At 36.7% G+C, this 24,872-nt stretch overlaps 1 protein-coding gene across 9 annotated transcripts in view; it reads right to left on the reverse strand.

The window, feature by feature from the left end:
- Nbea (neurobeachin) overlaps positions 1–24,872 on the reverse strand; it is a 559,026-nt gene that overhangs the window by 442,623 nt on the left and 91,531 nt on the right. For all 9 annotated transcript variants that reach the window (XR_010063625.1, NM_001427608.1, XM_063282102.1 and 6 more), the window contains exons 5-10: positions 24,623–24,744; positions 23,691–23,817; positions 20,955–21,074; positions 18,773–18,919; positions 3,204–3,401; positions 2,517–2,650 (exon numbers count right to left, since the gene is read on the reverse strand). Coding sequence is in view for 8 of the 9 variants with exons in the window: in NM_001427608.1 (NP_001414537.1) it covers positions 2,517–2,650; positions 3,204–3,401; positions 18,773–18,919; positions 20,955–21,074; positions 23,691–23,817; positions 24,623–24,744 (848 nt within the window). In the remaining variant the exon portion in view is untranslated. The remainder of the gene's footprint in view (positions 1–2,516; positions 2,651–3,203; positions 3,402–18,772; positions 18,920–20,954; positions 21,075–23,690; positions 23,818–24,622; positions 24,745–24,872) is intronic.

Genomic DNA, 24,872 nt, shown 5'->3' on the forward strand with positions numbered 1-24,872 from the left:
ACTGTAAACTGCACCAATCAACACTTTCGAATTCAGGATCTGAATTCTAGACTGAGTAACATGATATTCCAGGAAGTGAGTAATGACATAATAATGTAACATTCAGGGTAAAATAAGAACAAAAAATTCATCCTGTACAAATAAGTTACCCGCCTACACACCAGAAATCAACTTTATTCTCAGTGAGTGAGGTTAACTTTCCCTCTGCCTACACTGAACACAAACTCAGGTTACAGAACAGTAAAAAGTTTTATTACAAGGCACTGTTTTGTACATGGAAAATAAAATACTTCAGAATGAAAACATAGAAACTAAAGCAAAACTTTACTACAGCTTAGCTCAGTTTCTCTTAAAAGCCACTGAAAATAACAAATTATTCTAACTTTGCCATATATTTGCTAAACAAACTTTTTCAAAAGTATACTGAATTTTCATTAGAAAATTAAAAAGTTTTAGTTTGGGGTGATTCTTATTTGAAAGAAGTTAATGCTGGCTAAAATAAGATAATACACCCTACCTTAAGATCCCAGTCATCTTTATGGACAATAGTTATAAAATGTGTAATTTATACTCCCGTAAATAGCTAAATATCTGTATCCTCGAGTGAGGAGGAAACCCTGCATAGTGAGCTGCTTTCACCACCTCATGAATAAACGGTTCTCATGCTGACACACTGGGTACATCCTGGTCCCTGGGAAGAGTGAACTTTAAGAGCCTGGACAGCTGACAGCAGATGTTTATAAACAGCACGCCTCAGATATCAAGGACTTCAAAATACTTAACAAAATAAAAACGGGTAAGAATCCAAGGGAGCACACAATGGAATTCCACAGTGACTTAGACATGGATTGCATTGTTATTAAAAGGACTACAATATTTTTTCTTTGACTTTTTTCTATCAGTTATAAACGAAGAACAAAATGTTTCTCCATCTTTATAAGTTGGAGAAAACTGAGGATGATAAAAAAAAAGTATAAAATCTAAAACCAGAATACTGAACTTTCTACTTTCATCTCCTTGATGAGATAAAACTTAAATATTAAAATAAATATACACAATGAGTTCTGATCTCAAGAAGAGAAAGATTCCATAAATATTGTTTAAAATGCCCAGCCATTATATGTGGTATCAGCACTAAGATTTTATAAGAGCCATTCATAAAGCAATATATTATTGTAATAATTTTATTTATAACACTTCAAACTATCATCTTTTTAAACCTCCATTTAAAAATACAATCTCTTCTAGGTAATAAAATTATAAATTACAACTAATTCTTAAGGACTGTTTAAATAGCAAGGCATTTTCTCTGGTTTTTCTTCAGAGCATTAACCTTAAACTATAGGTCAAAATGTAGTACATCTCCCTTAGGTGATAAATAACAAAAAACTTCTATTTAAATTCAGGACCATAAAGCGTACTTCATTTTTGTTTGTCTGTCTTCGCTAAACTGAACTATTTTGATTTACTGGATTAGAATCAGCAGCTTTCAGTGCAAAGTAACAGCCCAAAGGACACAACCTCAGGTGTCATTTCACCCAAAGCTCTAGACTTCCAAATCTCCAACCTTTATATTAAATTGAAATAAAATGAAAGATAAACTATAGATGGGCACGAAATGTCATAAATAAGCATTAGATTTATATTTATATATGTGTTATGAAATGAGTTCCAATATAGAAACAATAACACTACCAATACTAACACAGAAGTCTTCAAATTCAACTCAACTAATTTAAGAAAATCATGCCTTACATTTTATTAGGTCTTAAACTTTTCCCACGACCTCATTCACTATTTTTCCATTAATTTAAAATGCAACAACCCATTAAAAAGCTAATAACGTATATGTATATATTCATGAAACCTTTCTTTATCATTTTGGACTGAAAAATAATGTTTGTCTATCTAACTCAAGCTTAAAATCCAAAGCAAAGAGGCGATACAATGCTAAAATTTATACTCAATACCTTAGAAAGTAAATAAAACAGAGCTTGATATATAATGTATTTTTATCATTAAAAAGGGAAGTAATGAGAAGTAAATATGAATTCAACCTCATTGAAAACATTTCATTTAAGAATGAAGTATATTTAAAGAAAAGCTTATGTTACTTAACACTGTTCTAATCTGAGATCATGGTGTTGCATTATAAAATGAGTAACTCTTTAAGCTACACGCTAGATAACTTACCGAATATACCTCACCTTAGTTGTTCAATATAATCCGATAAGAGTATGAACATTTTCTATGGCTAAGTTTGAAGGTGAGTCTTTTCCCTAGCTGTATATCATACTTCATTACATTAACTATATTCCTCTCACTTTATAGGAAAACATTTTTATACTTGTTTTTATATTACGCGCATATATAGACATGTCTGTCTCAGTTCTAAAAACATTCTTTTTAGCACTTCAGAAAAGACCAATAACTGTAATATCTTACATGGCACGGAATATGCCACGAAGAACTGAAGAGTGCAAACAGTAGACTATGGTATAGCAAAGCAAACTTACCAGACAGTTGTTTCTACTTGACTGTCATTAAGCTGTCGATTGTCCAGCTGGGCAAAAAGTGGGAAAAGTACTTGAATCCCTCCGATTGAATGGATTGCACTATGAATTGAATGTGTTACTATAGCTTTCACATCCTACGACAAAAGCAAAACTATCTGTTAAACCTCTGTAACAAGATTTTCATCACTGTTTCTTATTCTAGGTATCATTACATGGTAGTGCATTCTGTTATTGTAAGAGTTCTCAAGCATGTAATTATTGATAGACATACATGTTTACGGTAAAAATGAAGTATCTTTCACTGGTCACTTTTAAATCTCCAATAAGCTTAGCCATTTTCCCAATCTATGAAGCCAAAGTTAAGTTATTCTAGAAAAAAGTATTATTGAGTTTAAGGACATTCAAGTAATTTTCAAGTTGGCAGATAAGACCTTCTCAAATCAGAATATTTTTTATACCTAGCAACTTCATGTTCAGGAAGTCAACAGATTTTATTTCAAAGGACAAAGAAACAAATGATAAGAGATGGGAAAGGTTTCCGAGTAGGTCTAAAAGTTGAAGACGAAAACTTGGTTTGCAAACTCAGAAGCAAAATGAGTGGTATTATTTGCGGGGAGCAGTGCTTGCTTTGGAAAAGGAGCACGGTCTGGGTGCTGGCAGCATGGGTACAGAGCCCCACCCACCCACCTGGAGCATCAATGCGTGAGGCGAATGCACAAATATGGATGCATTTTCCTTCGGTGAGGACTCCAGGCAAAGCTGAGCATCGGTGGCCTTGGCATTGTAGGAAAAGGCAATGCTACTCGCAAGCTTCCCGTCATACAGAACCTGCTTGTGATGCTCTGCCAAGTGAATGTCACTCTCAGACTTGAACTTGAAGGTACTCTGTGAAAACAAAGTGCCATTAATACTCCGTTTAACTTGAAGGTGCTCTGTGAAAACAAAGTGCCATTAATACTCCGTTTAACTTGAAGGTGCTCTGTGAAAACAAAGTGCCATTAATACTCCGTTTAACCTCCACCTCTTCAAAGCAGAGAAACAAGCACAGGAATGATTTACTGTGTTCCTCCAAGTACCTGGCCCTGTGTACACTGTTGCTTATCTTGCTACTCTCACTTCAGATCTGAGAGCTGTTTGATCTATGAGCAGGAAATATTTTTTTAAACTAACTTAATTTTTAGATTAACTCAAATACTTAAAAACACTGCAGACCAAGTATAACTGGCCAGATTCAAACAGTTTCCTACGTCTGGCCTGACAACTCTTTGTAGTCTTTTTAACTCCAATCTGGATTCAATCCTCTAATTGCCAGAAGTAAATCAAAACAAAAGTAAAATGAGTAATTAACCACATGAATCCAAAGTTAGGGATGCTACTTTTACATTAAAATGTTTAGTTATCTCAATATTAAAAATAACCAATGCTGCCCTATTTTGGATCAGATATTTCACTCTACTTAAGTGAATAAAGAACATTACTTCTCACTTCAAGGTTTCCAATTTTAATTACTTTTTTAAAGCTCACTGCTTCTCACTTCTCAAGATAAAAGTAACAGTTTCAAAATATGTCATTTTAAAATTAAAATTTTATTTTCATCCCTATTATATACTACAAAATAAACTTGCAACCAGAATTAATGAAAAATAGCAATATTATAATTTAGGCAGTTAGTGATACTGCCAAAACAAAGCAGCAGTCTACAGAATGGGAAAAAATTCTAACTCCACATCTGATAGAAGAATAATATCTCAACTAGATATTTAATCAAAATAATTCGATTAAAAAAATAGAATACCGACTTAAAGAGAATTCTCAATAGAGGAAACTCAAATGGCTGAGAAACACTTTACAAATTGTTCACCATCTTTAGTCATCAGGGAAATGCAAATCAAAACTACTCTGAGACTCTATCACAACCACCAGAATGGGTAAGACAAAATGAGCAAGTGACAGCCTTATGCTGACTAGGATGTGAAATACAAGTAACACTTATCCATTGTTGGTGGGTGGGAAAATAAATAGAGTGACTATGGAAATCAATGTGGTGGTTCCTCAGGAAGATGGGAATGAATCTATCTTAACATCTAGCTATACTGTTCTTGGGTATACAGCCAAAAGATGCTTTATTCTGCCACAAGGGCAGCTGCTCAACCATGTTCACCATTGGTCTATTCATAATATCCAGAAACTGGAAACAACCTAGAAGTCTTTCAACAGAACAATGAATAAAGAAAATGTGATATATTTATACAACAGGGTGTTACTTAGCTATTTAGAAAAAAAGACAAAGAACCTTGCATACAAATAGAAGAATTGAGAAAAAACAATCATACTGAATGAGATAAGCCACACTCAGAAAGATAAATATCGTGGGAGTTTATTGTATTCACTCATGTGTGGATATAGCAGTTAAATAAATGATAACAAGGGTAGACCCAGAGAGGACAGATATACTAGGGGAGCATGGACTTCCTAGAAGGGGGAAGTTTACATGTATTTAAAGAGTTTATAGTTCATAGAGTTAAAATAAGGTAAGGAGAAGAAGAAGAGGAAATGGGGTTGAGGAAGGGAATAGAGAGAAAGGTAGAACTCAGGAGCTTTGGGGGTGGTATAAAAACCTAGACGATTGGAAATTTCTTAAAATATATGAAGACAATCCAAATAATGAGGGAGACAGAGTCCCAACTGGCCTTCACTTATCAACAAACAAAGCTTTCAGTACTGACCTGGGTTATATCTAATTATTATCACCTACAGCTGTTGCCAAGATAAATACGTTGCACTACACAAACTGAGAGTAAATTCCCATTGTTAAAAAAAACATCCACACAACTCACTGAACATGGAGAGGTCAAGCTGGTGCCTACACAGAACCTCTGCTCCTCTACTTACTGTCTTTGGTATGGGAATGTACCCCACAGGCTAACAAAATAGAAACACAAACACGAACCCAACCACAAATCTTGTGATATGCAATCTACACTGACTTCAAAATATGCTAAGGCAATGGCAGCACAAAGTTTGTAGGAGGAACTAATATCTGACTTGAGCTGAAGGGCCACTCCACAAGACGGAACTGATACCCAACACTGTTTAGGTGACCAAGAAGCAGAGATATTAAACTAATAGCTCAGTGCTTTGCTCAGCTGCCATCAGAGAAGCATCCTCCTGTAGCAGATGGGAACAAACCCAAAGACCCACAACCAGATATTATGCAGAAAATGACAGCCCTTAGAGCACATAACTCTAAATGAGATGTCTCTCAGAGCTCAGAAAACCCCACAGAAGAAGAGGCAGAAAAGAATTTAGGAGCCAAAGGGGATGGAGAACACATGGAGAACAAGGCTCTCTCAATTAACTGAGCAAGGCACACAAGGACTAAAGCATCAAGTAAGCACAGGCTTGGGTGTGCACCAGGCCCTCTGCGCATATAGCTTTTAGTTTAGTATTTGTATGGAACTCCTGAGTGTATAAATGAGTGAGTCCCTTATTCTTAGGTCCCTTTGCTTTCTGTTGGTATGCCTTGTCCAAATTCTATGTAATGGTTTCTGTTTTATCTTACTTATAAGATAAAACAGGATATATTGCATAAGAAAAGAATGTTTTTAATAAAAATAAAAGGAAAAATTAAAATTTCTTTCTCAAGAACTTTCAAAATAGATTTGTTTTTTTGTTTTTTGTTTGTTTTTTGAAAATGACAGTAGTCAAGGAATGATTTTATGGTTACTTTTAAGTGGGAAAACAGGAATTGAATGATAGTAACTGTTCTTGAGCTGTTTTATTTAATAAAAAAATGACACCCGACCTTTAATACTACCAGCCTTTGATGGTTACAGGCACAGTGGCTGAAAATGAGTGGGGAGACAGGAAAGTAGGTGGAGCAGAGAGTTTGACTCCCAGCACCAACATGGCAGCTTAAAACTGCCTGTCACGGAGCCGGATGTAGATCGCTCCTGAGAGACACAGCCAGAATACAGCAAATATAGAGGCGAATGCCAGCAGCAAACCACTGAACTGAGAATAGGTCCCCTATTGAAGGAATCAGAGAAAGAACTGGAAGAGCTTGAAGGGGCTCGAGACCCCAAAAGTACAACAATGCCAAGCAACCAGAGCTTCCAGGGACTAAGCCACTACCTAAAGACTATACATGGACTGACCCTGGACTCTGACCCCATAGGTAGCAATGAATATCCTAGTAAGAGCACCAGTGGAAGGGGAAGCCCTGGGTCCTGCTAAGACTGAACCCACAGTGAACTAGTCTATGGGGGGAGGGCGGCAATGGGGGGAGGGTTGGGAGGGGAACACCCATAAGGAAGGGGAGGGGGGAGGGGGATGTTTGCCCGGAAACCGGGAAAGGGAATAACACTCGAAATGTATATAAGAAATACTCAAGTTAATAAAAAAAAAAAAAAAAAAACTGCCTGTCACTCCAGTCTACGGGAATCTGATGCCCTCTTCTGATTCAATGGACATCAGACACACACAGTGCTGCACAGACAGGCATGCAGGCCAAAACTTCATACAATAAAACAAATCTTTAAAAAAGTTAAAATTAAAAACAATATGAATCATCTGTTATCCCATCCTCCTACATGTACTTCTACCTACCCATGCCCCCTGTCCACTCCAGGGGAAACAGTTGCCTTGATTTGTCCTGTGTGCTTGTGTGCATGTGTGTATATGTGCATGTGTGTGTGTGCATGCGTGTGTGCATGTATATGTGTGTGCGTGTGCGTGTACATGCATGTGCGTGTACATGCATGTGCATGTCTGCATGTGTGTTGGGGAAGCCTGAGACTGGGGCATTAGCTTGTATCCTTAGGGCTTGTGCAGCTCATTTCCTTTAGCTTGTGTTTTCACCAATTTCCGGTTTCCTAAGCAGTCTAACTTTCATGTCCTCTTCCATGACACCTATCTTTGGCTTTTTCTTCTTTTATAGATAATTTTTCTCTGTAATTCTTGTAATTTATAATTTATAGTTGGAATATCATAAATAGTATTTAAATAAACACACCTCTGATTCTATTATAATGGAGTTTTATTTGGTATAAATCTGTTCCTATTCAAAATGTTAACCATTTTTTAATTTCTCTTCCCCCCAGCTTCATGAGGATGTCCCCAACCTCTACCTGCCAGCCCCAGACCTACCCACTCCCTGGTGCCTCCAGTCTCTTGAGGATTAGGTGCATTTTTTCTGACTGAACCCAGACCCAGCAGCATTCGCGCTCTCTCTCTCTCTCTCTCTCTCTCTCTCTCTCTCTCTCTCTCTCTGGCGTGTGGGGTGTGTGTGTGTGTGTGTGTGTGTGTGTGTGTGTGTGTGTGTGTGTGTGTGTTGGGGGCCTCATCTTAGCTAGTGTATGCTGCCTGGTTGGTGGATCCCTGTCTGAGAGATCTCCAAGGTCCAGGTTAGCTGAGACTGCTGGTCTTCCCTTGGAGTCGCCCTCCTCCTCCTCTTCTACCAGCTTTTCCCTAGTTCAACCAAAAGGGTCACCAGCTTCTGTCCATTGGCTGGGTGTAAATATCTGCATCTGACTCTTTCACCTGTTTGCTGGGTCTTTCTGAGGACAGTCATGATAGGTCCCTTTGTGTGAGCACTCCATAGCCCCTGTAATAGTGTCAAGCCTTGGGGCCTCCCCTTAAGCTGAATCCCACTTTGGGCCTGTCACTAGACCTTCTTTTCCTCAGGCTCTTCTCCACTGTTGTTCCTGCAGTTCTTTCAGACAGGAACAATTATAAGTCAGAGTTTTTGACTATGGGATGGCAACCGTGTCCCTCATGTGATGGTCTATCTTTCTATTGGAGGTGGAATCTACAAGATCCCTAATCCCCACTATAGGGCTCTTCATCTAAGAGTCTGTCTCTGTACTGATACCATGCAATTTTTATCATTATTGCTCTTTGGTATAGCTTGAGACCTTCAAAGAAGACCTAATACTAATATTCCTGAAATTATTACACAAAACAGAAACAGAAGGAACACTACCTATTTCACTCTATGAAGCCACTGTTACTCTGATACCTAAACTACATAAAAGCACAACAAAAGAGAATGAATATCAATACAAAAATACTCAATAAAATTCTTGCAAACCGAATTCAAGAAGATATCAAAATCATCATTCAACATGATCAAGTAGGTTTCATCCCAGGGATGCAAGGTTGGCTCAATATATGAAAATTCATTTACATAATCCACAATATAAACAAACTCAAAGAAAAAAATCACATGATCATCTCCTTAAATGCAGAAAAAGCATTTGTCAAAATGCAACACTCCTTCATGTTAAAAGTATTGGAGAGATCAGGAATTCAAGGCCCATACATAAACATAATAAAAGCAATTTATTGCAAACAAACAGCCCATATCAAATTAAGTGGAGAGATACTTGAAGCAATCCCACTAAAATCAGGGACAAGACAAGGATGCCCACTTTCCTCCTATATATGCAATACAGTAGTAGAAGTTCTAGCTACAACAATAAGACAACAAAAAGAGATCAAGAGGATAAAAATTGGCAAAGAAGTAGTAAAGGTATCACTATTTGCAGATGATACGTTAGTATATATAAGCGACTCCAAAAATTCTACCAGAGAACTTCTACAGCTGATAAACAGCTTCAGCAAAGTAGCTAAATAGAAAATTAACTCAAATCAGTAGTATTTCTTTGTACAAATTATAAACAGCTGAAAAAGAAGTTAGGAAAACAACTCCCTTCACAATAGCCAGAAATAATATAAAATATCTTGAGGTAACTCTCACCAAACAAGTGAAAGATCTGTAGGACAATAATTTCAAGTATCTCAAAAAAGAAATCAAAGATCTCAGAAAATGAGAGATTTCCCAAGCTCATGGATTGGCAGAATTAACATAATAGGTTTGTATTTTAAGAATTATTCTAAATAATCAATGGGTAGGAATTTTATAAAGTTAGACCTTAATTTTAGTCTCAAATTTCCTGGAAAAATACAAATATATATCAAAATATAAGTAAATGTATTACAGAAAATTTCTGCACAGACAACATACAATATGTGTTGCTGCTATGCATTGTCATTCCTACGAGACTTCACATTGTCTATTAACATGCCATAATGAGAAGACCTGAAATACATCAGTGGCTTCCCATTCCAATAATGTCATGTATACTGGTTTTATGCAAAATAACAGAAACATGACTGGAGACTATAAGTAGTTAATAGAGGGTACAAACAAACCAAAAGAAATAGGTAAACAGTGTAAGATCACATACATTCCTAGCATTCTAAATTCAAATTTGATTTCTTTCTCAACAACTTAGATGCATCTAAGATTTCTCTGAGAACCTGAACTCACGTCAGGGGAAACTAGATTTGATTGGTGCCTTCAGTTCAGCAGCTTTCTTGGTCCAGTTCATAAAGGCCAAACTGTGGGAGCACTTTAAATGTTTGCATATTCATCTACCACTTTACATGCTAAACTAGGTACACTGCTGCTATGTTCTGGTAAATAATTCTTCTAAAGGAAGGCCCTGCAGACACACTCTGACACAGCACATTACATTATGTAAAACTTGCAGAAACAATATCCGAGAAAATAAATCACATCCTACAGAAAAGATGAGTAAACACAAGGATTTCTCTACAAAAACATTTTATATTTATTCATATGTTCATGCATAAAAGATATGTGTATTATATAAACACATTATTCATCATAGAACATACATCATCCATCTTAACTTTAAATTATATAACCTTTCCATAAATAATATGGGCAGCTACCCTTACCTGAAGATTGACTGTGACATGTTGAAAATAGTTCCTCAGTAAATGACTTTCTGGGAAAGCATAGAAGACATCTAGCCAGTTATACCCTCTGAATGACCCACAGAATCTTCAGCTTTAGTTATCAATGATCAAATAACACATGACTTTAAAATCATGTCAGTATCGAATCCCATAACAAACCCAGAAAGCATTGTTTTAATATGAAATATCGAAAGTATCCTATCTGACTTTTCATGGACTTTGAAACATGAATGACCAAAGCAAGTGCATTCTTTGGAGCTGCCCATGGCACACCATGGGCAGTACCAGTAGAGTTCTGAGAGCAGCTTACAACTACCCAGTGTACTCTAACCCACCAGTACAGATCAGTAACTCAGGATGACAATTTTACTCATGGCTTCTCCTTATACACTAGCATAAATTCTTGACGCAGAAACAAATCTTTGAAAGAAAATAATTATTTTTATAAAACTAGCCTTTATGTTTAATAATTGTTGGTAATACATTCATTCATCAGTTAGGAACTAATAACTACAAATGAACCAATCCACAATTTTTTTTAACTTATAAAACCTTGAGATCACACAGAATTTTTAATATCAATTTATATATACAGTGGATCTTTTTACTAAAGAGAAGTATTAAGAACTAATATATAAAACTTGCAAATATAAAATGATACTATATTAAGTAGTTGAGTTGTTGGGGTAATTGCCTAAAATCCAAGTACTTAAACAGACTGAGACACACAATTTTGAGGACAGATGTATATACAATGTATATACAAGGGGACATAACAATAAAACATACAGGTATCACATATGTTCAGATTATCTGTAAGACAGCTGTGCATTAGGAGTAGCTTATTTAGTAGAACCATAAACACCTAAATCAGATCACTTACATAATACAAATATAAGAAAATCTACTAAAAAAGCTCTTCACTGGAAATGCTAACCCTAACTGGAACAAAAGGAGAGGCATGGCATTCTGTTATACTAACCTCCAGAAAGCATTAGTGGCATTGATGAATGTCAAGAATATGGACATTTAGATAGTTTGCCTGCTTTGGAGACACACTGGCCTCAAGCATGCAGCAATTCACCTGAGCACTGTGTCTGGAGTTGTGAGCCACCATGCAGCCACCAGGCCTGGGCATTTAGATAAATGATTGTGCAATACTCAATAAGTATGTCCTGAGGTTAGCTTTGTATTTTAAATTTTCCCTTCTACAGCATAATATATAATCTATCCTGAGATATTAAAAAATTGTTATTTTTTTAGAACTTAGAAGCTACATCTCTAACCCAGTTTTAAAATATATAAGATGATCAGTTCATTTCCTTGCTATAATTTTTGATAGTTCTACTTTAGCAAAAAATATGATCCAAATTTAAGCTTACTGAAAGCATCCCAAAGGTTCATTATGAAACAGACCTTATACCTAAGTGTTCTACCATGAAATCATGCCTAATTATGAGTCTATCCATATATATCCTGCACACCTTTGTCTCCATCTTGCAAATCCATGCCCTCTGACTCAAATGCTTCTGAAACTGACTTAAACTCTTCCTCCTTTGCAAGATTTCCAAAATTCTCTAGGCTGAAATTAGTCATCCTAGATCGTATTTGTATTATTTGCCTTTCTAATATACATAACAACCTTTAATTATAAATGATTAGAGATCTAATTATAGTCTAATAAAAGTATAAACTTAATCATTTAAATTCTCAAAGCTTAGAATACTTCCTTGAAATTTTCAATATATTAACTTTTCAATTGAATGCCCTACAATCAGCATTATCACCCTGAAACATTCAAGATTATTGGAAAGAGTAAGGACTGTAGTCACAATCTTGACAAACATGTCAAAATTGGTAAAACAATTTCCATGCATATAATGAAGTCACTACTTTAACATAGCAGAAAATGACTAAATCAGTAAAATGCAAAGATAATGGCATATATCAATTTACCTATTATGCCAAGTGCTGGTCAGATAACCACTATAACATTTTATTAATATAAAAAAAGAGGACATCACTGATATAATGTCCAGTAGACATGGCATTTAACACAGAGACACTGTCACTACAAAAAAACTTTTCAAATATTTCATTTGCCAATAAATATCAAGAAATTTCTGAGACGGATTCTTTTATTATCTGCTTATAGTGCCCTAGGAAGATGGGTACTCCCGTAGACTGGAACTTTAAAAAATCAGACTGAAGAATCATTCAGTATTATAAGAAAGTAAGAGACATAACTTACAGAAATGCCTGGAACAGAAAGAAATGTAGGTTTATATGTGTAAATTTATACACACACACATACCACACACATATAAATTCAGAATGTGTACATTATATACATACATGTATGTGTGCGTACTTTTTCAATGTCCACACATCCAGATGAAAGCTCTACAATTTCTTTCCCAAGTACTCTCATTCATTTTTTGCAGTAAACAGAGAATGTCAGAGGTTGTGAACATAAATCTACTCTCGCTGGATCAAAACTCCAAAAGCCCCAACAAACAGCACATCTCCTGGTATCTCTAGTCTACCAGTGATAACACTGCTTCTTCTTAGGACTCATGGAGTTGTACCTGCTTACCTCCACAAAAGATCATCAAAAGAGCCACTCCGGGCTCAGCAGGCAGCTCTCCCACAGCTCCCTGTTTGACAAGTCCCAGCTGTGTTGGTTGGTTGTCTTGAATTCTGTCCACCCTAGAAGGTCAGGTATTCCAACCCTTGAACTTTACTAAATATAATGGATTTTCAGAATCTTTATGACATATGTATAATAAACTGATTCATGCTATACAATTATATATAAGTTTCATTTCATACATAATACACAATCAAGATGTATGACAAAGGTCTGTACTCAGTGATTTTAGTTAACTTCATCTACATAATTTCCATTAATATCTTCAGACCAGGCCCTGACTGCAGGTAACTGAAGCCAGAAAAGTCAAAAACATAGATGAGGGGCAGTATGATGTATCAATAATAGCATTCAAGGTAAATGGAGTAAATAAATCAGCATTCAGAAGTTGTCAAGAGGAAAATAAACCAAGACCCTATAAACCACTCTCAGTAGGAGTCACATTTTAAATCCAAAAAGAAACTAAATGGCTTTTCTCTGCATAGAAACAGAATTAAGAACCATCCTACAGAATGAGAGAACATACTGGAAACTACAATGCTGATTGAGAGTTACATACATAATATATAAAAAACACCAAAGTTAACAACAAAATACAATTAAAATAGCCTAATTCAAATTATGCAATAGACCCAAATAAGCATTTCTCCCAAGAAGGCATGTGCATTGAGATTGCTAATCTCAAAGGAAATGCACATTAAAACCACAAGACAGTACCACCTCACCCCAATAACAAAAGAAGATCAAAGGATTAAAACAAGATTATCCTATGGAGCAGCAATCACACTACAGGTAAATATATAAGTGCAGCACTTTTCCTACCCCTCTTCCCCTTGTAACAACAGTTTGCAATGCTACCTGGTAGGGCTAAGTAAGGTCAGAGCCCTCAGGAGTAGGGGAGAAGAATGCTGCTGTCTGCAGGAGAGGCAGCAGCATCCTGATGATCTGAGGACTGAGTTAAGACACAGTTATCCAGAAATGAGAGGTCCTAGACTGGTAACCAAGTTCAACTAGGATGCTGACTAGACCCACACCAACACAGACAGAAAGATAGAGAAAAGGCAATGCACCACAGTATGAAAGCAAGGAGGGAAGGCACCTGATATCCCTACAGAATCCTCTCAGTTCTGGCTATCAGCATTATAAATGATAAGCATCAATTCACAAGGTCAAGCATGATAAAGTATGTGGGAGTCTGGTGAACTAGCCAAGTACATGAATGGTATAAAGGCTGCCCATACAGGGTGACTTTCCCATGTCAGTAGGCAGAGAATGGTGAGGATTAAAATAGCAGCTACTCTGAAGGCAGGAAGGAGGGAACTGATCTAGACTACGCCTTGGAAAACATGAATTTAGAGTACAACTTGCACAGCAAGTAAGATGGTTCAGTGGGTAAAGGTTATCGCCACCAACTCTGAAGATCCAAGTTCAATCCCCAGAACCCACACAGTAAAATGAAGAGACTAACTCCTGCAAGTTGTCCTCTTGCATGGACACATGTAACTTGGCAAAATATGCATACACTCTCTCTCTCTCTCTCTCTCTCTCTCTCTCTCTCTCTCTCTCTCTCTCTCTCTCTCTCTCTCTCTCTCTCTCTCTCTCATACACACATTAAAATTGACTGCTACTTGTTGGCAGGAGAGCTGCCAGACATGGATGACTAGAGCCAGAGGACGGTGAAAAAGATAGAGGCATAGCCAAGCAAAGGATGACCAAGATAGGGACCATATTTGCCTAAGGGGACAGCTAGAGTGCATGTCAGATATCCAAAAAATTCAGGTAACAAGACTGTCCAGCAAATCTAGGCAACCTTGGGGTCAGATGAATAAGAGAAGATATCTGCCTAAGAGGCTGGACCAATGTAGAGTGGGCGAAAGAAGTTAAGAAGTATTCGTGAGGAATAGAAAAAGGCTTAAAAGAGTATGCCAGCATGTGTCTTGAGAATATTCATATAGGTATTGTATGAAAATCCAAGAAACTGTTCAATCAGCAGGCTAAGAATACTACTATATAATATAAATGTAACGAACTGGATTGTTTTCTTGTAAGGAACATTATGGGAAAATTACATTCCTGATGATCAGACTTAATGCAACACAATAATTTAGCAGAAGAGTATTCAGAAGCCAGAGTGGATGCAGCACTGGACATGGTATTTAGTGCTGATAGGATAAATCCTAATGATGGCTCCTGCAGCATTCATAGATCCTCCCTCGAAGTTCTTCTGAAGTTCTGGGAGGGACTGGTACACTTCCACAGCACCCCAGCTACTTCTTGTGCTCCTCCTTTCCCCCCTCTTGTTCTCATGGATAAGCAGATTGGCGTGACTCCAGGCTCTTGGCCAACTCCCAGATGAACTCATCAATATGAGCTGGTAGGCCACCTGATGAAGGAGTATTTCTACTCCCCTTCCAGGACGAAGAACAAGTTGTCCATTTCCTCATACACCTGGTGGACACTGTCCAAGTACCTCTGGCTGATGTCCCATGGTGAAGTATGAGGAAACGACAAACCTGTCTTTCCCACTTCTCCACATTGGTCTTGTGTTTCTGTTCCCTTCTTCCTTCTCAGGCCTTGACACAGCCCACTGCACACAGAAGCCCGCCTTACCATGTTCTCAAGCACAAGAGCACTAGAAGCATATGCACAGCACCAAGGGGACGAGCTCTGCGTGCACCTCTTCCCGCTCATCCGGTCGCACTCCTCACACTCCTTCAGTTGGAGTTGGCACTTGGGAGCCGTGGACGTGCAGTGCCCCTAGGCAAGCTGTCCGATCTCCTCCTGAAACTGGTCCAAGGGCTCAACCCTCTTTAAATTTATTTTAAGTGGAGTTACTAAGGTCTTCAATCTATAACACTCAAAATATTTTTACAAAACTACTTCAGATATACCTTTCTGTCCATTTCACTTATGGTTAACATGTTAGGCATTCCAACACACAGTAGATCCTGGATAACCAAAGCAAACTTAGAGAAAAAGAATAATGTTCATACCTATAGTAAGTTTTAACACAGAGTCACAGTAAGAAAAGTAACATGATTCTGTCCAAAATCTGATAGTCCAACTACTATGGAAAGCCATATGAATGCTACTTAGCCAATGAAAAATAGATTTATCCTATGACCCAGCTATACCACTCCTGAGTATTTTCCCAGAGAATTCCAAGTCAGCATATCAGAGACACATTAAGATTATCAGTGTTTACTGTGGATCTCACCACAATACCTAAGCAGGAATCCTACAAAAGGATAACGGATAGGAAAATGTGACACAGAAACACAATGGAACGCCTTTATTTATTCCCAAACAACACAGGCTGTTGCCAAAACTTTAGGTTGCTCTTCTACAAACTAATATCAAGGCCCATTACTGAAGCCAATGCTCACCACACAACTCATTGAATGTGAAGGGGAACTGCTGCCGACATAGAGCTTTCAGCCCTGTGTTCTACCATCATTGGTGCAAGAAGGCACTTGGTATACTACCAAAAGATAAAGGTAAATGCCAGCACAACTACAAAACCACAGATCAACAGTGGTGTCCTGCCTGAAAGCTATGCTGGGGCATAATGGTGGCACAAAGCCTGTGGGTGTAACCAACCAATGTCTGATTTGACTTAAAGCCTGCTCTCTCCTACAGAATCTATCATGCCTAACACTGCTTGGGGACTGAGAACCTGACACTAAATAGAACAGAGTCCTAGGGGAAAACCAAATATTAATCTTGTTCAAAAAAAGTAGCAATAAAATAACTGCTAATGACATTCTGCTATACTCATAGAGGAGGGCCTTGCTCAGCCACCATCAGAGAAATTTCCTCCTACAGAGGATGTAAAGAACTGTAGAGATCCATAGCCAGACATTATGCACGGTGTGACTTAGAACACTTAGTCCTGAATAGAATATCTCCACCAAATCCCTCCTCTCAGAGCTCAGGGAACCCTGCAGAAGAGGAAGGGTAAAGATTACAAGACCCAGAGGGGATGTAGGACACCAAGAAAACAAGAGCCTCTCAATCAACACAATCGAATCTGCTATGAACTCAAAAAAACTGAGGCAGCATGAATAGTGCCTAACCACCAGATTCTTTGTGCTTTTTTATGGCTTCCAATTTAGTGGTTTTCTGGGATTCCTGAGTGTGGAAGCAAGTAGTTTTCTGGGACTTATGCCTTCTCTTGGGCTCTTTTCCTTGTTTGTTTGTCTTCTCCAAATCTGATGTTAACTTTTGCTTTGTCTAACATTATTTTCTTCGTATCTCTTAGAAGCCTGTTTGTTTTCTAATGTGAGAAAGGGAGTGGATCTGGAAGGGAGGGGAAGTGGGGAGGAACTGAGAAGAATAGAAGAACAGGAAACAGTATTCAGGATATATTACGTGAAAAAGGAATTTATTTTCAATAAAAGTGAGGTGAAGGAGGATTTGGTGTAAGAGGGAAAGTGGTTATACTAAAACCAGTTCATATCTAGACCTAGTGAAACAAATAAAACTAAATGGATATAAGACAGCAACATGTAATGTCACTATGACACAAAACAGAAAGAGTGCTGTAAATATTTTGGTTATTAAAATCACTGGGAACACAAAGATCTTTTAAAAGAGCAATTTTGTTATTTCCATTTCTAAATTAAAAATAATAAAACAGAAATATGAATACCAAAAGGTTTTTAAAGATTTTAATATTTGGTGTTATTATTCCATAACAAACTTCTATTAATTTAAATATTAAACTTAAAAAGAGGGCAGCAATACTTTAAATTGCAGCATGTGCTTCTCAAGCATTATTAACTTTGATTTGTTTGATTGTTCCTTTGTTGTCTTTGGAGACACGGCGGTTTCTCTGTGTAGCCCAGGCTGTACTAGAGCCTACTCTGTAGACCATTCTTGCCTAGACCTCCGAGATCCACCTGCATCCCAAGCTCTGGGGAAAAAGGTGTGGGTCACCAATGCCCGGCTCAACTTTGAGTTATACTATACAATATTGTCTCACCTCCAAATACTCTGGAATTGTACAACTCCAAAAGTGATTTAAATAATCTACTCATAATTACCAAGTGCTCATTAAAAACTAATTCATAGGAGGCAATGCTGTATCTTGCCTAAAATGTATCTATTTCAAAGCAAAATAGAAATCAGAGTAATGTAAGTCAGCATCAGTGGTTTTGTGACATGAGCACCCTTATTGCCCCATTCTTTACCCACTGCAAGGGACAATTAAATGCAAATGCATAAAAGGAGTTACCTCAGTTGGAGACAGCTTATAACACTGCTTCTTTTTCTAAATCTCTAAAACATAGCATTCCTTCCTATACGTCATTTTATGGAAGATTTATCTATTTGTGCATTTGTGTACTCTCCTGCATGTACACCTGCATACCAGAAGAGGGCATCAGATACCAGTAGAGATGACTGCAAGCCACTATCTGCTGAGAATTGAGCACAGGACCTTTGGAAGAACAGTCAGTGCTCTTAACAGCTGAACCCTGGACAAGTCATTTTAAATGATCATAACACAATGTACATATTTCAAAATCTGAGATTCCAAATGCCACTTTAATAAGCAATGTACTCAGAAAATTTTTTTTCAGAATTGGTAACTAAAGGGGTGTCTTAAATATTAGAACACCATCCAAAAAATAAAAAGTTCATTGAAAAACAATAATTAAAAATGGAAAAGCAGATGAAAAGGAGCATCATAGTAAGTTTCAAAAAGTTGGGATGACAATTACCCACACTGAACAAAGATTCTCACTAAATACAATAGTGTGTAAGCGGATTATACAAGATCTTTGCAGAGAACTTATAATAATGCGGTCATTCCTACCTTATAACCAGGTCCTAATTGATGAACTGCAAATATCTGTGCTGGGTTAAGAGCTTCACTGAACACATACACAGCCCCAAGCTGGCCACAGAATACCCTATTGGCATCAGCAGTTTCTGAAGATCCAAGAAAGCACTTGTCATAGCTCTATTTTTAAAAGTCACAAAAAATAAGTTATTATTTATAATGACACATTTAAAAATGTATTGCTTCATTAACAGAAATATTTAAGACACAAACAATAGTGAAAATGCTATTTAAGGTATTTTTCAAATGTTTCAATAATAAAAGTAAATAAACAAGTTATAGAGAAACAAAATCAGTTAAAATAGAAGTGAAGTACACGACCATCCATTATTCCCTCAGACTTGACCACTTAGTCCTTGTAGTACTAAGGACAAGGATTTTTTAACTGTTTATACTTGAATTTTGTAATTCGGAAACAAATTATAATTTGTTTACTAAAGCAAAGCTAATTTTAAATTGCTAATAATTCACAATTGATCAAATTTCATGAGGTTAAAGTAACTCAAAAGAATGACTTTGCTAAATCTTAACTATAAATCCTCAGGAGCAAATTTTTAAACTCGACTACATTTCTCAACATTAATGAATATGCCACCCTCTGTTTCTGAACTAAATGAGTAATGATAAAGAAAGCCATTTTGTTCTGAGTAGGAATTATAAAGAAGCAAGAACGATTCAATATCCCAAGAATATCATTCACCTACCAGATCTCCCACATCCTTTCAACACCAGCCACCGAAGCTAGAGACATTAAATACTGTCACAGAGAATTTTAAATTTTTCCTCTTTTATCTTTTTAAATACTGTCTTTTCAGCTAATGCCAGTCAACAAAACTATGGGGTCTTCCTTTTTACATTAGTAGTAGACTGCATCCTCCCGCAATATCAGAGAAGAGACAAGAAGCATAATTTCATTTCTGTGCTCTCATTGCCTATGAGTCTGCTGGGCTGTAAAGCAAGCTTGTCCACGAAGGCACAGGCAGGAACTTTCTAGAGTTCTGGGTGCCCCATGCAGCTTCTGTGCACATTTGTATTTGATTTGTCTATTGATGTTCTGTCTTTTGAAAAAAAATGTTCATAATAAAAATCCAAGACTCTTAGCTTCCAGATCATATAAAAACAACATACTGCCACCTTGGCTGGGATAGGAGAGCTTGTCACCTACAGTTCTACAAACAGAGTGGAGACAGTGTAAAAAGTCCTATTTGTTTCAAAGAAAACAGAAAAAGAGACTGTTATAATCTCTGCCATGAAAGAAATTAAAAATTAAAGAAGACGCAGATACACTGTATAAGTAGACTTAGTTGTTTGCTTTTCTTAAGGTGGTCATCATTATTATAAGCAGGTATGCTGGAAGGATACTATATCACTGGCCTTAGAGATACTTTAGGCACTATAAACCACATTTTGCTTTGGCCCTAAAATGCCAGGAGGAAAGAAAAGGAAAAGCCAAACTATAAAAATGCAAGCAACCATTCTTTAAATTTCAACTATATATCTTCTCTATCTCGAATCCAGTGTCACCCGCTCTAACACAGACATACAAAGTGAAAAGAGTATCTCGTTTACAATGACAGAGCATCATGTATGTGATCTGCCTTCTGCTTTCAGAATCCTCTGATGTTATGGAATTTTCAGCACTGCAGCCAAATTGACAGTTTTTTGTTTTTGTTTTGATTTTTGAGACATGGTTTCTTTGTGTAGCTCTGACTGTCCTGAATCTCACTTTGTAGACCAGGCAGGTATTGAACTCAGATATCCACCTGCTTCTGCCTCCCTGGTTGCTAAGATTAAAAGTGTGCACCACCACACACAGACAGATTGAGATTTTTACAATAATCTTGGGAGACTTTTTGTCCTGGGTCAGACGGCAAGTCCAGATCTGTGTTTGCATATGAGGCACTTACATGACTTGACCCCAGTATACCACATAACCACATTCTATTTTAACTTTACACATATCAAATCATATGTCTGAAACAGTCTGTATACTATAATAATTAAATATAAGTTATATAAATATAAGTTAACTTAAGAATTATAATGTAAACTAATAAAAACTCAAACAAAATTTTGGATGTTTCTACCAAATAGCCATTTTTTATATTACAGTGAGAAACCATATTATAAAATGTATTTAAAAATTTAAACTTACATCATTTGTGTTAACATGCCAAGCCATGTCACCATAGGAAACCAGCTGACCATTAACATAGCAACGGATCTCACTGTTCCTCCATCGATTGTAGATGTGGACAATGCTGATCATGTACCACTGCAATACAACAACTGAGATGTCAAGGGTCATGCGCAGTCACTACTGTCTAGAATGCAGTCCAAGCCCTTGCACTCCCTACGAGATGTCTCGGCACTTTACACATCATGTCCCTTCCTCCCATTTCTTATGTCCCTGGTGGAAAAACAGCCCACAGAGTACCCACACCCCAACACTGATATAGAGAAGTAACAGTGCCTGCTTATGAACACAACATTTGAAGACAATCACAGAAAAATCACTATGAGTGAATAAACTTCATATCAAACATTCGGGACTAATAGGAAATACTGAATGAACAAAAAGAATGTTTCAATGCAATTTTTATACTCAGGTATTCATATATACTTTTTAGATTTACTGGATAAGTTACAGGATTTGCTAAATTTATTTTTCTGTCTCATGGAACCATCAAAATGTAATAGATGTAAGTGAGCTTCCACCATTTCACAGGATTCCAATGGTGACCTGATATTTTCAGTTAAAGGCAGTAACGGATCTGGAGGGTGCATATGCATAAAGACACTGATATATATACTGTGCCCTACATTCAGTTTGAGATCGAAAAAATTTATGTATAATAAAACTGTACAACAAAAAAATAAGAAAAATACATATACTGATACTAAATATTCCTGAGGTATTAAAGAGAATCAATGAGAAATAAGAAAACACAAGGTAATATTTACACAAATGTCACCAGGTGCTATAAGAGAGGTAAAATGCGAATGGTTACACTCACTCTGACGAGGTCAGTAGTGCACCTCTTAAGTAAGCAGTTCAGCTAGACAAACAAAGGCTTTAGTGCTGCATATCTTTTTAGGAAAGACCAGTAACCTATTTACCGAAGTAAACTTTCCCCTAATTGAAGCATAATAGCAAGTTAACTACCACATGTCCTGGAAAATTAAAGAAAGAAAGGATTTTAAATTATTTTATTTCTATAACAATAAAGAACAGTAAGGACAAATAATCATAATTTTCATTTTCAAGGTTTATTAAAATCTTTTCAGAAAAATGTTTTTAACCTGTTTCATTCCCTGGGCCCTACTCTTACAAGACTCTCTGTAATTACCATATTTAAAGTGTTAAAAACACAGGAATGCATTTTTTGTAAGCAAATAGGAAAAAATAAATAAAATGAGAACAAACACATTAAACTTAGCTTTATGTGACCATAGGTTAAGAACCACTGATCTAGATTGATCTAGATGAAACTTGTACCTTAAGAAAGCAAAAGACTTTATCCATTAAAGTTATATATTTTGTTGTGGTTGTTTTGCCTGCATATGTGTCAGTGTGAAGGTGTCAGATCCCCTGGAACTGGAGTTAAAGACAGTTTTGAGTAGCCACATAAGTACTGGGAACTAAGCCCAGGTCCTCTGGAAGAATATCCAGTATTCTTAATCTCTGAGCCATCTCTCCCCAGCCTGTTTAAGTGATATTTTTATATAGCTACTCAAAATATTGGCAGTCTACTGAACTCAATACTGTGTCAGGCATCTGAGAAAAATTAACTCCATCACAGATTTTAGCCTCAAAAAAAAATCACTAAGCGGGCATATCCATGAATAATAATGATGTGAATAAAGTAATTACAAAGAGGCATTAATTGCATCTGAAACCACCACGCATCCGGGAGGATGGGTAGCACAACTCCTTGATGCACTACTTGCCCACCACACATGGGTCTCTTTGGTTGGACTCCCATGACGGAGGAAGAAAGCAAAGTTGGGAATGGGGGAGGATAGGGAGGGAACAACACAGAGATGTTGCAGAAACAGTCTGACAGGATGTGCTCTGAAGACTTAGATGAAGTAATCCATTCAGATCAGAAGGCACATAGATATATTTTCAATTTATTTTGTAGTTACTAAAAAGCAAACCATTAGCTTAAGCAAATGTATATATTCAAAAAGATAAGTATAGCATTAGTGTATAAAATAGTTTAGAAAAGAAACAAAACATTCAAGATGAAGAGAAAACAATATGAAGTTGAACGGCAAATAATGAAATGTTAGAAGAAAACCAATGTATTTCACAGATCTAATTCTTAGGACTAGAAAATTAAGCAAAAGCAGCTGGAGAGCATGCCCAAATGATTAAGAGATGGCAGGTCTCTAAACCAGAGGTCTTCAGCACACGTGTGGATGTGGACCTGGAGAGACAAAGCTCAGGATTTCAGATTCTGAGACTTGGGAGTGTGAACATCTCACAGTTGGGGAAAAGCCAAGGAACAGAACACTGACAAGTAAGAGTAGAAGAAATTATGAAACTGAATAAAAATCCCCAGTAAGATTAAGTGGCAAAAAAGTGAGAAGTTTCCCGTCCTGTCCCTCATCTGTCACATTCCTAGTTCCTACAGGCCTGCTCCATGTACTTCCAGGAAGAATGGCACAAATTATGTCAGACTGAGAGAATGAACAAGTGTGACAAAACAACACAAGAGGTCAAAAGTCATGGCACAGAAGTCAGACGTGAAGATAAGAATTTAGAGAAAGGCACTGAAAGTCAGGAGAAGGTGAAAGAATATTGCAGAAGTCATGCTGCACAGTGCTGGGAAATGGTGAATGGTGACTAACATGATTTCCAAGGGAAGCAGCTACTCTGCCCTACCTTGCGAGGCTGGAAATCATACTTTACACAGTGCTGGAAACCTTTTCCTTTGGACTTCAGAGATGTGACTATCAAACAGTTGCCAACAAAATGAGCAGAGTAGCCAACTCCTTTGCTAGTACGAAAACTGTATTAACAAAAGAATATAAAAACTCTGGTTAAAAGAAATATATTAACACCTACTAAAACCTTATATAATAAGCTTAATTCTCTGTATAGTCAGAGGTAACACATTGGCCAAATACAAGCTAAAACATAAGGTTTACAATAAAAAAAAGTAAGGAATTTAACTTAAGTAAGACATAGTAGGCTATGAAAACTTTATATTTAAATGTAAAATACAACAGATATTAAACAAATTAATGATCAAAATGTCTCCTGGTCAGACTGCATATGAAGGACTATCTCCACTTTGCCCATTCAAAATTCATTTCAACATAGTTCATGTTATCAATAACAACTTGGTTTCCAAGTTTACAATACTTATCAAAAAGATCTTACCAAAAAGAGCTGATTTTTATAATAATGCGATTGATCATATCCATCTATTTATCTATCATATATATACATGTATATATACACATATATGCACATGACTATTAAACAGCCTTATATGGTTACAATTTCTTACATGGCTATTGTTATTTTACCCCTGTGTGAATTATACTTATAAAAATAAAAGCAAAGTAAATAAACTCTAGAGGAAATTGCTGTCTTATCTCCTACATTAGAATGAGCAACCTTATTTTCCCTCTAACAGACTTATCTTTCCTTCTTATGTTATAAGTAGAAGTAAAAATAAAAACATGAATATACTACCCTCGAATCATTAAATAAATAAATATTAGCTATATGAACTTTAGAGTACAGTGTATACTTTTAAACTTCAAATACATAAACACCAAAGAACTATACTTTAGCATATTACTTACCAATACAGATAAGGTTTATCCTTATCAACATTAATGTTATTTAATGGATCCATACGAAACCAAGTGTTGAGGGTGAAACCATTCTGATAAGGCCACTTTGCAATAGGAGGCAACGCAATTGCCTATAAGACAATACAAACGGTAAATTACCAGTTCATGAAATACAAAATCACGATGGTCAAATTTCCCTCCCCCTAAAAACCAACTACAGAAAGAAACTCTTACTGCATTTCAAGAATTTCTACAGGCT

This window comes from Rattus norvegicus, chromosome 2 (assembly GCF_036323735.1).
Source record: "Rattus norvegicus strain BN/NHsdMcwi chromosome 2, GRCr8, whole genome shotgun sequence".
Classification (NCBI taxonomy): domain Eukaryota; kingdom Metazoa; phylum Chordata; class Mammalia; order Rodentia; family Muridae; genus Rattus; species Rattus norvegicus.